The 13856-nt window shown below is 50.4% G+C and overlaps 1 protein-coding gene across 1 annotated transcript; it reads right to left on the bottom strand.

Moving 5' to 3' along the window:
• Positions 1-4496: 4496 nt before the first annotated feature.
• On the bottom strand, positions 4497-11733 carry RHOU (ras homolog family member U). The gene is made up of 3 exons (XM_068939035.1): positions 11391-11733; positions 10578-10636; positions 4497-7492 (listed from the first exon to the last, which is right to left on the bottom strand). The coding sequence occupies exons 1-3, from the start codon at positions 11731-11733 to the stop codon at positions 7037-7039; spliced, it is 858 nt and encodes a 285-aa protein (XP_068795136.1). The 3' UTR covers positions 4497-7036.
• Between the last annotated feature and the right edge of the window lie 2123 nt (positions 11734-13856).

The following is a 13856-nucleotide window of genomic DNA, read 5'->3' as shown; positions in this document are numbered from 1 at the left end:
AGAGACTTTACCCCCTTGCTATCACCGGCCAGTCCTTAGTCTTTGCTCTGCGATACACTGCACGCTTTTTTCCCCCAAATGCATCCAGGCTGATTGCTACAGATCATGAAAATGAAGGGAAAGAAAGAGGAGCAGCTTTTCACAGCCCTGAGGAATAGTGAAGCCTGAAGCCTGCTGAGCTTATAATTAAAATGTGGAAAGGCACAAAGCTCAAAAAATGCAAGAATGCGATACAGGGAGCATAAAAATGCTGAGCACCAGACTTCAGGCAAAGTGCCATTTTGAATTAAAAATAAATGAGAAAATAGCCTATAGAGAGGGAGATGCAGGGGGGAAGAGAGACACAAGGCACTGGAAGGAGAGGGTGACTGGGGGGAGCTGCTGCTCACGTACTGCCGTGAGATAAATCTTGTTTGTTGTTCCTCCATCGAAAGACTACACAAAGCAGAGAGGCAAAGGAAAGCAATACAGCTGCTTCATGATGTTATTACCTCTGCTGCAGCCTCGAAGAGTAAGTGCCTGCCCAGGACAAAGGCAGCACAGACAGGCCTCTGTGTATCCAGCTCTCGCTCCATCGGCAAATTGAAAATGGAGAAGCAAAACATAAAAATCACATTTTCGTCTGGAGCTGGTTTTGCCTGCCGTTGTAAACAACTACCTCCACCGCAGGCGCTGGGTATCTGGGACGTGGGCAAGGCGGCCACAGAGGGCCCATGGCACCTGGGGACATCCCCAGTGAGGGGAGAATGAGCAGCTGTCTGGACAAGGATCCTGTTTCATCCCAGGCATCAACATCCATATCAACCCTGTCAGGCCACTGCTCCTAAAATTAGCATCCCAGAGAGAGGGATTTAAAAAAGACTTGTGGAGTTAATGGAGTAAATAATAGACCAGGAGCTGAAGGTGTCAGGTAGATACACAGGGAGATTTGGGATGACAACACACATTTTAGAAAGGGTGAGTAAAATCATTTGTAAGAGGTTTTTGCCTAAGACTGCATGAGTTAAGCCTGAGGTGGACATTTAAATTACCTCTTTTGGGTAAACTAATGCTTATGGATAGAAATGGCAAGCTCAGACTTATGGGAGGCATGAAGTAGATGGGCTGGACTCAGGGGAGCTCCCAGAGCACCAAAACTCTGAGGGACAGTAGAGGATCGATATTCATCCCTCACAGCGAAGTTAGGGGGAAAAACAGATACACATGCATGACAACTAAAAGCCTACCTGCAACTCCAGAAGCTTACAGCAGTCTCCACTTTTGAATCTTTTGCATGCCACATAAAGCTTTAAAGATCGGGAACTCTGTTGGCCTCAGAGAAATGACTCCTCTTTAGCCCCCAAATACAGAGATCAGGATCGGGCCCAAATGCACTGCAGGACCACAAACACCTGGTTGCACCCTAGCACCCACCGCTAGTGCCCGAACTGGCTTTTGGGCCAGGTCTCCCTGCTCCAAGTTCAGAGCCAGCATGGGTTCCTGGAGGTCGCTGTAGTCTCGTGCCGATCAGCAGGGCTGCTCTGCACAGTCCCTTCCCTCATTTAGAAACATTTTTCTTGCTAAATTAAGGTGGCACAAAATCCAAGCTGGGGCTCCATGCCTTTTTTAATACAGCCCACTGATTTACTTATCCTGTTAAAACAGAGTGGGGAAATAAATCAGTAACACTGAAGAGCGCTCTCCCCTTGGATGGCAAACTTCATTGAATTACGCAACTGTTCGCTCGCCGGTTTATACCGTGGAGGACTGCACCAACTGGGTAATGAACAACGCTAATCGTATTACATCTTCCCACTAGCTGCCAGCAATGCAGGAAGCTTAATCTTCAGAAGGTCCTATTGGTTCTCGAGACCCTGCTGTTGGCTGGAAACCTATCCTGCTCTTTCAAAAACATTAAATACGTTAGGACAGCTGTGCTGGATGATGCCAAAAGTCCACCTCAACCCATATCCTGTCCCTAGCCACTGCAGATACTCCGGGAAAGAATATAAGAACTGAGCAAACACAGAGTGATTTTTCCCTCTAGTCTGCACAATGATATCTCCTTCCAGCTATCCCCAGCTTTGGGACTTCCTAAAAACGAGGTTGCATTTTTATACTCAACAGCCTTCACTGGGGCTGTTCATTCCTCCATGCGTTTGTCTAATTGAGCTTTTAAACTACTTATGCTTGAAGTAGGTAAAAGTAGTTTCTATTACACTGGCCCAGGAGTCTCTTTGCCTGTTCTTTTGAGCTTTATAATATCTTACTCTTTTCTGAGTAGCTGTTCTTTTTCCCCGCTGCCTACTTTGCCGCGTTACAGGCCAGCACTCACAGAAGTTGATGGAGGTCTCTTCCGCACAGACATTTGAGCACGTGGATTATCTACTAGAGCTCAGAGGAGTCGCTCATGTATAAGGTCACTCACATGCCTAACCAAGGTTCAATGTTTAAGCATAATATGTACAACAATATCAGGTCAGCTGCACATACCAGACCAAGAGGCCATCCCCTCCAGCAGTCTCTCCATCTCTGTGGTCACTGACTGATGTCTAAGGATAAAATAAGCAAAGAGGGTGGTGAGGCTTCCTTGGAGATACCCTCTCCCAGCTGGATCCAAAAGCTGCATTTGTCAAGGCTTCAGCTCTAGACAGCCCTCAATCACACCCTTAGAGGTGTCCACCACATAAAATACATGGTAAGGGTGACATTTTTTGCCCTGCAAAAATTTTTTTCTAAAGCACTTAAAAAAAAAATCAAAATGCCTTGTTGGTAACTTCCATTCATCACATAGTAGCAGTGATTTCAGTGCTCCTGGAAAACAGTGGCTTACTTCAATATGCTCTTACCAGCCTCAGCTGCCACCTCATTCAGTATCTCAAGCAGGGCAGCCAAAGAAGCCTTTTGATCACAGCAGCACGCACACACACAAAGTTACTATGATGTAAAAGATTATCAGAACTGGCAAATCCACACTTAGCGTTGCCCATATGCTAGGATACGTAAGAGAGGCGCTCATATAGCAGAAGAGCAACAAGCCACAGGCAGTGCTAGTCTCTGAAGCCAAAGACGCTTTTGCATGGGAATTTGGAAACGGTGGATTCAGAGCATTCAGCTAACACAGTCTCTTTGTCTGCAAGTCAGCATGCAGAGGTGTGATGAGTTTGCCTCCAGGGAGTACACCCAGAATTTAAGCAGCCCAGCTGAGGCCTGATCTCATTTCAGCAATGTGTGTTTCTGATTACATGCACAAACCAATGAGAACCGATTCTTCAACGGCACCAGCGTTAGCAGCTGCAATTAAGCAGCAAGTACTTAGCAGAAATGAGCCCTGCAAACAGTTCAGGCGCTAACAGAGGATCGCTGTGCTGCAGGCAGCACAAAGCAAATTAGCCTTCTAGCAGTCTGCATTGCATTAGTTAATGAAACAGAAAAGTCAACACTTTATTGCAAATAGCGAGGAACAATAGGAAAGATGGTATATGAATCTCCTTCCTGATGGTAACTGTTTGCAAAGGCAAGCCCAGGGTGAAACACCTTTCCTTGAGTGGTACAACAAACAGCAAAGTGCTCTAAGGGCCACAGGGCTCCTGTGCTAAGGCGACGGTCACCCGCAAGCAAACAAGACGTCCGCCTCCAGCTCAGCACGGCCCTAGTACGAGATCCTGTGCGTGGCCACGGCTGCACGCGGGCTGCTCTTGAGGCACTGAGCTCGAAGGGAAATGGGATCTCCGGCCCTGAGAGCAGGAGAGAAGAGGCTCAGCTCTTCCCCAAATCCCCACCTGTGGCTTCCCGGGGGCACCTGGGGGACATCAGACTAAGCAGGAAACGTCGCGCTTGTCTGAATTTTCCCCAACGTTTCTGCCGCAGGGGCTACGCTCCTCTTGCCCGCGCAGGGGCCGTACCCGCCCCGCTTTCGGAGGGGCTGGGGCGCCGTGCCGCGAGCCCGTCGGCCTCGACGCCTGGATAGCGGGCAGAGGCAAAAGGCTGCCGGGGCCCCGCTGCGCCGCCTCAGCTCTGCGGGGACAAGGGAGCGCATCGGCCGCTGCCGTACGTAACGTGCACGAAAAGCTGAAGGAACGGAGGAAAAAGGGCCATAGGCCCTGGCAGAAAAGGCAGGCTGCTGCCCTCCTCCCGACGGGCGCGGGCCGGCGAGGCGGGGTACAGCCCAGCGAGGGCGGCCGCGCTCCCTCCCGGCGCGCCTGCGGAGAGGGCTCAGCTCCGGCCACGGGGTCAGAGCCCCAGAATTTAAAACCTATTTTTAGGGCCCTCTGCAGAGGCTGGGAGGGGCGGCAGGCGCGAGGCAGAAAGCCCACGGCCGCCCCTTCTGCAGCCAAGGGGTGGGGAAGCAGGGGAGGAAGATGCTGTTTTCTGAGCGCCGAAGCCCTCGCCGCTACGCGAGGGAGCGCGGGCCTCAGGCGACCCAAGGAGCCGTGGCCTGACCGTTACGTAACGGCGCTCAGAAAAGCGATGCCGCTTCCCTCCAGCCTAGTCGGAGGGGCCAGAAGAGGCAGACGCATACGCGGAGCAGAATTTATTTCCGAATACCTCATTTATATCATTTTTCACATGAAATATTTCTTTCAGAATATAGCCTACACTCAGAAGAGAACTTTATAAGGCACATCAGATTATAGACTACATAGAGACATTTCCCCCTCACTTGCGCTCATAAAATACTGGTGATTTTAAAAGTAATATTCTAAAACCTAGACCCTGTGTAGCCCCATGTAGAGCAGTATTCATAAAGTTATTAGACCTCAGTTTACATACACCTAGTAAAGGGCTATAACAAGTTGTATATACATCACATTTTCAGAAACAGTCACAGCTGGCTACATTTAAAAGTAATGCTACTCCAGACTATGAAACAGGCTGCTTATAAAATATAACCTACTGCTTCCAGTATGGCATGATAAAAACCATTTTGATCTTGCAGGACAAATTCTGTTATTTTTGCAAGTGGGAGTTGCTCAGATGCAAGCCTTTCCCCTTCAAAATCCACATTTTAGATCAACTGAGACCATTTTACAGAGAAGCGAAGCACCTAAGAGAAATTTGGCTTAATATTTTCCCCAAGATGACAGTATGACTGTGTATCTGAAATCCTGTCAAACATTAGAGCATGAAATATAACGGCTCAGATGTTAACGTCATGACCAGTAAACATTAAACTATTACGAACCAGATGCAACCAAGTTAAAGTCATCCAGCTTCTGTGCTATGGAAACTGCTTTTCCAGGCTGTTCCAGTGCAGAAGCCAACACATTTTTATTGAATCAGGCCCTATGTAAAGATTTCCATTCCATTTGGAAGTTTTCAGCACTGGAATGTTATGCATTCTGCATTCATTTTGCTGCAGTGGAGGAAAAAATACTGCTCATGGAGCTTGCCAATACATCCCAGAATCCATTTACATGGTGTCATTTTCCTTAATGGGCCAGGAGGTAAACTGTGGTTAGCTTTATCAATTCAAATGGCTTCCACAGTTCCTCTTTATATCAGGCACTGATCCATTTATGATGAAAAAAGGTTCGGTTTTTCTGTCACTGCAGTTTAGTTTAAGACTATGAAAAAGGTCACCTGAAGGCTATGGCCACTGGGAGGCGGGGGGAGCCAGAATATAATTTGATCTTGAAATATCGAGATAAAAAAAAGTAGTCAGAGCCATAAAAAGACAGACAGACAACACAAACTGTTTTCTGCACAATAAGTTAAAATATTGATGCTTGCAGAGAGAGTCACGTTACCCCAAAGGTCTCCTGAACCCAAGAGGGGCTGGAATCAGGTTTAGTTTAGCAGGAATCAGATTTAGTCAGAGAGTAGATCACACTCAGCTCGGCATTATGTTAATCACTCAGCAACCTTTTAGGCATATTTCACTTTAATTTGTTGGACTGATCTGGGAAAGAATTATCAGTTAAATTTCCAGGGTGACCGCAGCCAATTTCCAGAGTATGATCTTGGACAAGATTCAACGACAAGCAACTGCTGCCTTTAGAAGGGAAACATTAACTTGGTTGAAAACAGCATCATGAAGAAGACACAACAGTCTCAGTTTCTAGAGTTCAGTTTGCCATAATCTTGATCTGCCTGATTTGCTTATTTGTTTAGCAGCCTAAAAAGGGTGAGGAGGGGCATTTGGAAACTCTTGGTTGTAGACTTAAAAACGGATGCAGTTTACGTGGTGCTGCACGGATATTTGTAACAACTCTGAAACGAAAACTTAAAAAACTCAACACAACAGCATTTACATTCCTTTCAGCTGAAATAGATGAACTGTCGTCATGTCTGAATAAATACAAAGGAACTCACTACTATTCGAAGTAATGAGTTAAAGCTTACTAATGTTCCTTGGGCTTCCATACAACTGCCTGGGAAGAATGGGGGAAAGAGAAGAGAAACGATTTTCAAGTCAGGAGGTGACAAATGAGATGTCAGTTCCTTAATGTATTAGATTCCCTAACAGCATATTGGAGGTATACGCGTGACCTTTCCAACTACGGCATTTGCGCACAGATCACACCTCTTGCATGCCCTTTCTTTTTAAAGTGATCCCTAAGAATGTTGCTTTGGGAAGACATGGAGAAAAGAGCAGGAGTGGGTTTTTAAAGCTAAAAATATCAGTTAGGAGGCACAGTGTTATTTTGCTCTTTAACTGTCCAGGTACAGAGCTCTACGTTTCCAGTCACTTGCACGTTTCTCCTGCATGGCCCTCGCAGCAAAGGCCTCCAAGTTGTTCCTCCCCATCGCGTATGCATTATAGCACAAGAAGTCAAATCCTTTGTACAAATCCTTCTAACTTCACAGACACATGGCGCATTTCTTCCTTAATGAAAGATTTTAGTCATGAAACTTGATGCCAGACCTGATTTATAGCAATTATTTAACTAAGAATCCTTCTGCTACCCTCAAAAGGGCAACTGAAACATCCAGTAGCAACATATACAAATACATACGGATCTACACTATACACTCGGGACAACACAGAATGAGATTTCAGCTAATATAGCCTCTATTTGATTTCCTCAGAGTAGCACTTGGGTCCTTGCAACTCCTATACAAAACAGCAGTATTTTTTCCACCAGGATTTCGAGAGGTTTTTCATCTTGTCTGGAGTCCTACACTTGGATTTCTTTGGTTGCTGCTGGGTATCCGAATAGTGAATACCAGCCACAATGGCCGCATCAAAGACCTCCTTGAGGTTTTTCTGAGTCAAAGCAGAGCACTCGATGTAGGACGCAGCTTTTATTTCCTCAGCACAGAGCTTCGCAGCCTCCTCCGAGACCGGCTTTTCTTTGCACTTGTCCAGCTCAATGAGAACTTTGACATCCTCTCGGAGGTCCGACTGCGTCCCAACCAGGATGATAGGCGCTTTGGGGCAGTGGCATCGGATTTCGGGAACCCACTTTTCACTCACGTTCTGGAAGGAAGAAGGGCTCACGACGCTGAAGCACAGCAAGAAGATGTCCGTGTTGGTGTAGCACAGAGGTCGAAGCTTGTCAAATTCATCCTGCGGAGAACAAAATTGCGTTAGCACCCAATAAAAACAGCACGACAACACTGGAGGATTCCCTGGTGTATTCCCTGCTCTTGCCTACTGCAGGCTTTTGGAGAAGTTAAGGATCATGTTCTGCAGCTGTCTTTAGAGATTGCTAGATGTTAACCCTGAGACTATAGAACGAGGTGTGTTAGTAGCAGAAGTCACCCACAACGAGTTCCTCCACTGCTAGCCAAGAGGCTCTCCGCCTCTGCCGGGCGCACAGACCGAAGGTGGCAGCCTCCTGACATAGCTGAGATTTTCTGACTAACGCTCCAGCTTGTTCCAAGCGTTAAATATTTTCTTCAGTACTTCTACATAGGCCCTCTGCCCTATTTCAGCAAAAGAGCAAAGCCACAGAAAGCAGGTTAAGGCATACCAGCGACGAAGCTAAAAATAGAAGCAGAGGAGGGAACGGCCACTTTACAGAGATCTACCTTTAACAGGGGTGACGTCACTGAGCAGCTCTGATTCAAAGCACACACGTACCTCAAAGCCACTCACACCGCACCGACATTCCTGCCTTGAGATACGGGCAAGAGCAGAGCAGGCAAGTGGCAGCAAGTGTACATTGGCTGGAATCGTTTTAAGCTGGTGACTACTTAACAACATCCTACAGGATATGGGAATAATTTCCCTGCTTTTGTGCCCGGGGATTTAAATCTGATGGCAGCAATAACGAATCACAATGTGCAGGCTTAACATGCCAATGGCATGGGATAAGAGCTTTACCTTTCCCTCCCGTCCATGCCACATCAAACACTCAGCAACAGCCCTCCTCCCCCTGCTGCCTTTTTTTTTTTCTTTTGTAGAAGAAACTCCAACAAAGCAAAGCCCCTTTTTCAGCTTCAGGAGTTAGCCACAAGAAAGCCAAACACCCAAAGGTAACAAGAGACTTTGCCACCGAGGCATGCTGACCCTTGCAGCAGCTCTGAGAAGGGCGAAGGAAGAAGGCAGCAGCAAGCAAGGGTTAACTGCACGCAGCCGCTTTCATGCTGACAGCAGGATAAAAGCACAGTAACACTAGCAGCCTGAGCAGGTAGGATTTGCCTCAGCTGCAGTGACATTTTAATTAAAATGCACCGTGTTCTCAAAAGCTCTTAATTTAAAGAAGTGCAAAGAGCAAACACAGTTGAAAACATCTGATACCAGTATTTTACTCCTCAGTTGCAAGTTACATGTAATTTTCAAGACTTGAGACTTTGTTTTAAAGCCTCTGAAGGCCCATGATAAGCAGTTTAAAGCCCACTGGAAGCCTCAAAAGTCTCGTTGCACTTGAACGAATTTCTTTCAGCGGTAACTACGAGAGAGACAACGATTTATAAAACAAGAGTCAAGAAAGCAAGCTTCATTAACTCTCTTGATTCTCATATTAAGCCTCACAGGAAAGCAGGCTCTCACCATTTGGCTCGAGAGAAACCCTGTATTTACCGAGAAGTGCAGCTCCGTACAAACGACGGGACGGTTCAGAGAAAGGCACCTCGCCATGTAATTGCCTGCTCCTGCAGTGTGAAAAACCTTAAAGAGCTAGAGTCAATGGCTTTGAGAGCCAAACTCGGATCTTAGGGATTTCTACCCAGATGAAATAGGACCCTTTATATTCCAAGTACACCCCTACAGTTTCAATACAGATACAGGAACTGCAGGGACCCTGCCTCTCTTCAGGCTCATAACGCTGAAATACTTACAATGTCACTCGGCCTGGAGTGGTTTTTTAGCTACACATCTTTGCCACGCTATTCTATTCAGGACAACTTCTGTTATTTTAGATAGACACTGTATTTTTAAGGAATTGACTATACCCATTCTAGCTGCACTCGGACAGAGAAAACAAACATCTTAACCATTAACAGCAGCAAAGGCGAGAGGTGACTGGACCTGCCCATCCCTCCTGCAGCCTGCCTTTGCCATTTCATGGGCTGTCACCGAGCTACAACGGCAACGTCACCTGCCACACTCTGCACAGGAACACGTCTCGGCCAGAGCCGACAGTGCGTCGTTGCACCAACCCGTCCCTTCAGCCGGGCACTAAACTGTGGGACAGTTCTGCTGTTTCACCTCATGTTATCTTCCACAGGAGGCTGTTGGCAGTCTCTTCATTTAGGTTTGTAGGGCACAAGAAAGAGTCCTACAGCGTTGTCTAGGACCGTGAGGCCCTTCAAATTCCTCCCCTAAGTAGGGCGCCCAGTTACAACTCACCTAAATAGGTTTGTATGTTAAGGCCACTGAGATTTCCCAGCGTGGTTTTGGTGAAGCTGTAGATCCAGATCCACATAGCTATTAAAAAACCTAACTCCCGCTGCTCTCGAATGGGAGCTAGGTACTGAAATACTTTCAGCCATCCAGCCTCAACCCCCTTCTAACAGCGCTGCGCGCTGCTCGTGGTGGTACAAGCTGGGGACTTACAGAAAATACAAGGCAGTAAAAAGTGGCTTTGCTTTACATACTGGACAAACTAGGAGTCGAGAGGCATTAGCCACCCTCAGATCTTCAGGAGTTAAATTAGAGCAAACCCTGGCTTTGGGGTGGCAGCATTTTAATGGAGTGGGAACAGCGGGAACAGCAAACATGAAGTCTCCATGGACAACACCCAGCAGGATTTTTTTCTCCCGTAAGCTTCTGCCCCTTCAAAAACATACTCCCTACCTCTGCACCCCTACAGCTCTGACCGCGTCGCGCATGTACGCCCCAAATATCACAGTTTCTTAAACTTGCAGCTATGTAACGAAAACAAAGACAGTGACAATGAGTCTAGCGGCAGACCAGGTGGCCTTCAATCCCCAGTAATCCAGCCTTTCTAAGCACAGCAGCAGTTTGAGCCAGCAGAGTAACAGCCTGTGCCCAGCCCACAGACAGAGGCACGGCACAGCCTTCCCCCTCCCTTCGACAGGCACCGGACGGAGCAGTGGGCTAAGAACCAGTGAAAACGATAGCAGTTTAATAAGATGATCAAACACTGGGAATCCTTTCAAATCCATGAAGTCATTAGCAGGACTACTCTGTGCAACAACTTCTCCCCTCCCGCTGTCACTGAAATCAAATAAGTGGCTTCACTGACCTGACCAGCTGTGTCGCAGAGCTGCAGTCTCACCGGCTTGCCATCAACAGACACGACAGCTTTGGGAAGAAAGGAGGAGGGAGGGGAAAGAGCGTGGTGAGTCCAACTTTACACATTTTCCATTAAAAGAAAACAAAAAAGGGGAACAAAGATTTACCATCCCTCAGCACCGACAGCCTTCAGTTAGTTTAAATTTGACAACTTACAGAGCTGGAGCTGAGTCTATCACTAACACTTGGGCACACACAAGCCCTTCAGGGCTTTCCAGTTCATTTCGCTGCAAGCGATGAGGTAGCAAGTCCCTGAACTAAACCTCAGCTGGCAGGGGGAGAGAGCGCACCGAACGCTTTGCCGTCTCTTCTTGCTACAGAGGATTTTGCTTATTATCCTCTTTACACTTTCAAGAGGACTGGAACAAAATAAAATAAAACAAAACAAAGCCCCCCCCACTGATCCACAGGAAAAACCCAGAGCCAACGCAAACCATTTCGCTGGCGAGACAACGCTGAGCGCTCACCGTACCCTTTTGGGAGCTTCCTATCTTGCGGAGGGGCGAAAGTTTTGAGCAGAGCTCACGATCCAAAACCGGCCCCGGAGGCGCGAGCGGGCGCGGGCAGCGGCTGCCCGCGGCACGGCCGGTCCCCGCGCGCCCTCGGCCGCCACGCGGCTCCCCGCAGCTCTCGTCCCCGCTGCAAGCTACGGCCTGACGCCGCGGGCGCACGTCACCCAGAGGGGAAAAAAAGGCTGCAGCCGGTGCCCCGGCGGCTCCCGCCCGCCCCCACCGCTCCGGGGGAGCCGGCCGCCGGCGCTTACCCGAGAAGTTGTCGAAGGCGGTGGGGATGTACTCGGTGGGGTACCCGTTGGTGGTGTAGCTCACCACCAGGCTGGTCTTGCCCACGGCGCCGTCCCCCACCAGCACGCACTTGATGCTGCGCCGCGGCTCGGCCCCGGCCGCCGCCGCCGCCCCGGCCCCGCCGGCTCCGGCCGCCCCGGCCCCGCCGGCTCCGGCCGCCCGGCAGCGGCCGCCCAGCGCCGCCCCCAGCGCCGCCGCCGCCCGGCCGCTGCGCACCCGGCGCGGGGGCACCGGCGGCACCTCGCAGCCGCCCGGCACCGGCTTGCTGATGTAGCCCGCTTCGCCCTCCTGCTGCGGCGGCATCCGCCCGGCGCCGGGCAGCCCCGCGGGGCGGCCGGCCGGGGGGCGGCGGGGCGGCTCCCGCCGGGGCGCGACGGCGGCGGCGGCGACGGCGGCGGCGGGCCGGCAGGAGCGGCGCGACCGCCGCGAAGCCAGCCCCGGCGCCGCTGGCCGCTTCCCGCGGGGAGGCGGCGGCGGGAGCCCGGTGCGCTGCGCTCGCCTCGCCCCGCGCTACCGAGTCGCGGCCGCCGGCCCCGCGCCGCCGCGTGACATAATGGTGCGCGGGGAGGAGCCGCGCGGCGGCGGCCCGGCGCGGCCCGGCCCGGCAGGCGGCGCCACAGCGCCCCGCGCCGCCCCGACGGCCGCCGCCGGGCGGGCGGGCGCGCTCCTCATTGGCTGGCGGGGCGGGGGCGGCGCGCCGGCCGCCCCGTCGGGGGCGCGCGCCGGAGGCGCCGCGTCCTGCCCGCGCTGCCGGCGCTGGTTTGTCAGCACCGCCCCGCCGTGAGAGGTGCGGGGGAGCGGGGGGGGGGAGTTACCTTAGCGCAGCGAAAGGTTCCGCAAAATCGACGTGGGCCGCGGTCCTCCACCCCGCTCCGCCCGCCCTCCCACCAGGGGAACGAAGGCTGCGGGCCGCAGCCCTGCCAGATGTAACACAGTCAACACCAGTTATTACAGCGGGAGCGCTCTTAAGTCTTTATCGGGGAAGTAACGCGCGCTCGGTATGTTTCCACCTGCAGAGCTGGAGAAGGATAAATGGGGCCGCGTGCGGTGGGAAATAGGAGAATGCATTTTTAGCGCCGTCGAAATGAGTTGGCCTCCGAAAGTTTTGTGGCTGAGAGCAGAAAATAAAATGTTGCTAATAGATTTGGCTCTGCCCTAAATTAGGGCAATTATTAACACATATGCATGGTTTCTTCTGGGGCGCTTACAGCGCTGCGCAAACATGAACGATACCTCCCAGAGAGTCGTGGGATATAGATGCTATTCTGTTTTGCAGACAGAAAGCATGGGTGGCTTGAATGACTTACCCAAATCAGTGCTGGTAATTCTAGGGCAGGATTTCAGTCTACTCTTTTCAGCGCCATTCAGTTCCCAGCGCGATCTAGTGTGATGTTCCCCATTTCCCTTACTTAACTGAAAATCCGCATTATGCAGCAGGGTCCATACTGGAGCGCGTGCCACAGCTGCCCATCGTGCCAGACCACTTGCCCCACCACCGCTGGGAGGGAGCTGGAAATGCCAGGCTTACGGGGGAGGCTGTCATCCTTCTGTCTCTATAAACCCTACAGGCTGCAACCAAAAAATGATTCCCTGTCAGGTGCTTTCACACATTGATTCCCTGGTGATGAAGCCTGAGAAGAGGAGCTCACCCAGGTGGTTGAGCTTTGCCAGGATCCACAGCCAGGAGGATTGGAATAGGAGTCCGCCTACGCTCAGACATGTACCAAACTAACAGAAATGGCTTTTTTCCTACCTTTTGGCATTTTGATGCAAGTCCTGGTGGGGGTGCTTAGGCTAGAACAAAAGCGTTCTGTTTTAATTGAGTTTAATTATAGCCTGTCTACCTACAAAAGCTGAATTGCTTTAACAATACTGTTACAACTAACTCCCCGGCGTATGGATGCAGTTGTGCTGGTCTAAAGTGAATACAGCTTATTCCTGCCGGGAAAGGGAAATACATTATGTATGTGGGTGCAGGCTCGCTCTGCAAGCAGCTGCAGCTCTTTAAAAGGTTACCACCGCTGCAGCCTGTTGCCCTGCTTGTTCCGGGGGCTGCTCCCTCGGTAGCAGAGTCCTAAAGCTGATTGCCTGGGTGAGCCACAGCCACTTGGCTGCAAAGTTGCAGGGTTTGCTTAATTCAGCATTAGGCTATTTAAGCCCAGCAGATGTTTCACTGAAACGGATAAGAAGCCTCGGCGTAGGTGCTCTGCTGTAACAGCTGAGGAGGGTCAAAGAGACCTGTGGTGTGATGACAACTTGAGGACCAAAGCTGTTTCACCAGTGAACCGCATGGCTTGGCATAGGATTGGCCCTGTACGGGTACGGCTGATCAAAATAGCTACCCCAGTACCAAAAATTGTTATAGATGGTTCTTCTTTTCCTTCACCTGAGCAAAGAGGAAAAAGGTGAATGGCAGAGACTTGCAT

The sequence above is a fragment of the Struthio camelus genome, chromosome 3, assembly GCF_040807025.1.
Source record: "Struthio camelus isolate bStrCam1 chromosome 3, bStrCam1.hap1, whole genome shotgun sequence".
NCBI classification, from domain to species: Eukaryota; Metazoa; Chordata; class Aves; order Struthioniformes; family Struthionidae; genus Struthio; species Struthio camelus.
The sequence above is the reverse complement of the archived record's forward strand: the minus strand, read 5'-3'. Positions and strand labels throughout refer to the sequence as shown.

Coding starts and splice junctions, on each gene's coding strand:
- RHOU (XM_068939035.1), bottom strand. CDS start 11,733: ATGCCGCCGCAGCAGGAGGGCGAAGCGGGCTACATCAGCAAGCCGGTG. Junction 10,637..11,390: donor CGCCTTCGACAACTTCTCGG/GTAAGCGCCGGC, acceptor TTCTTCCCAAAG/CTGTCGTGTCTGTTGATGGC. Junction 7,493..10,577: donor TCTGCGACACAGCTGGTCAG/GTCAGTGAAGCC, acceptor TGTTCTCCGCAG/GATGAATTTGACAAGCTTCG.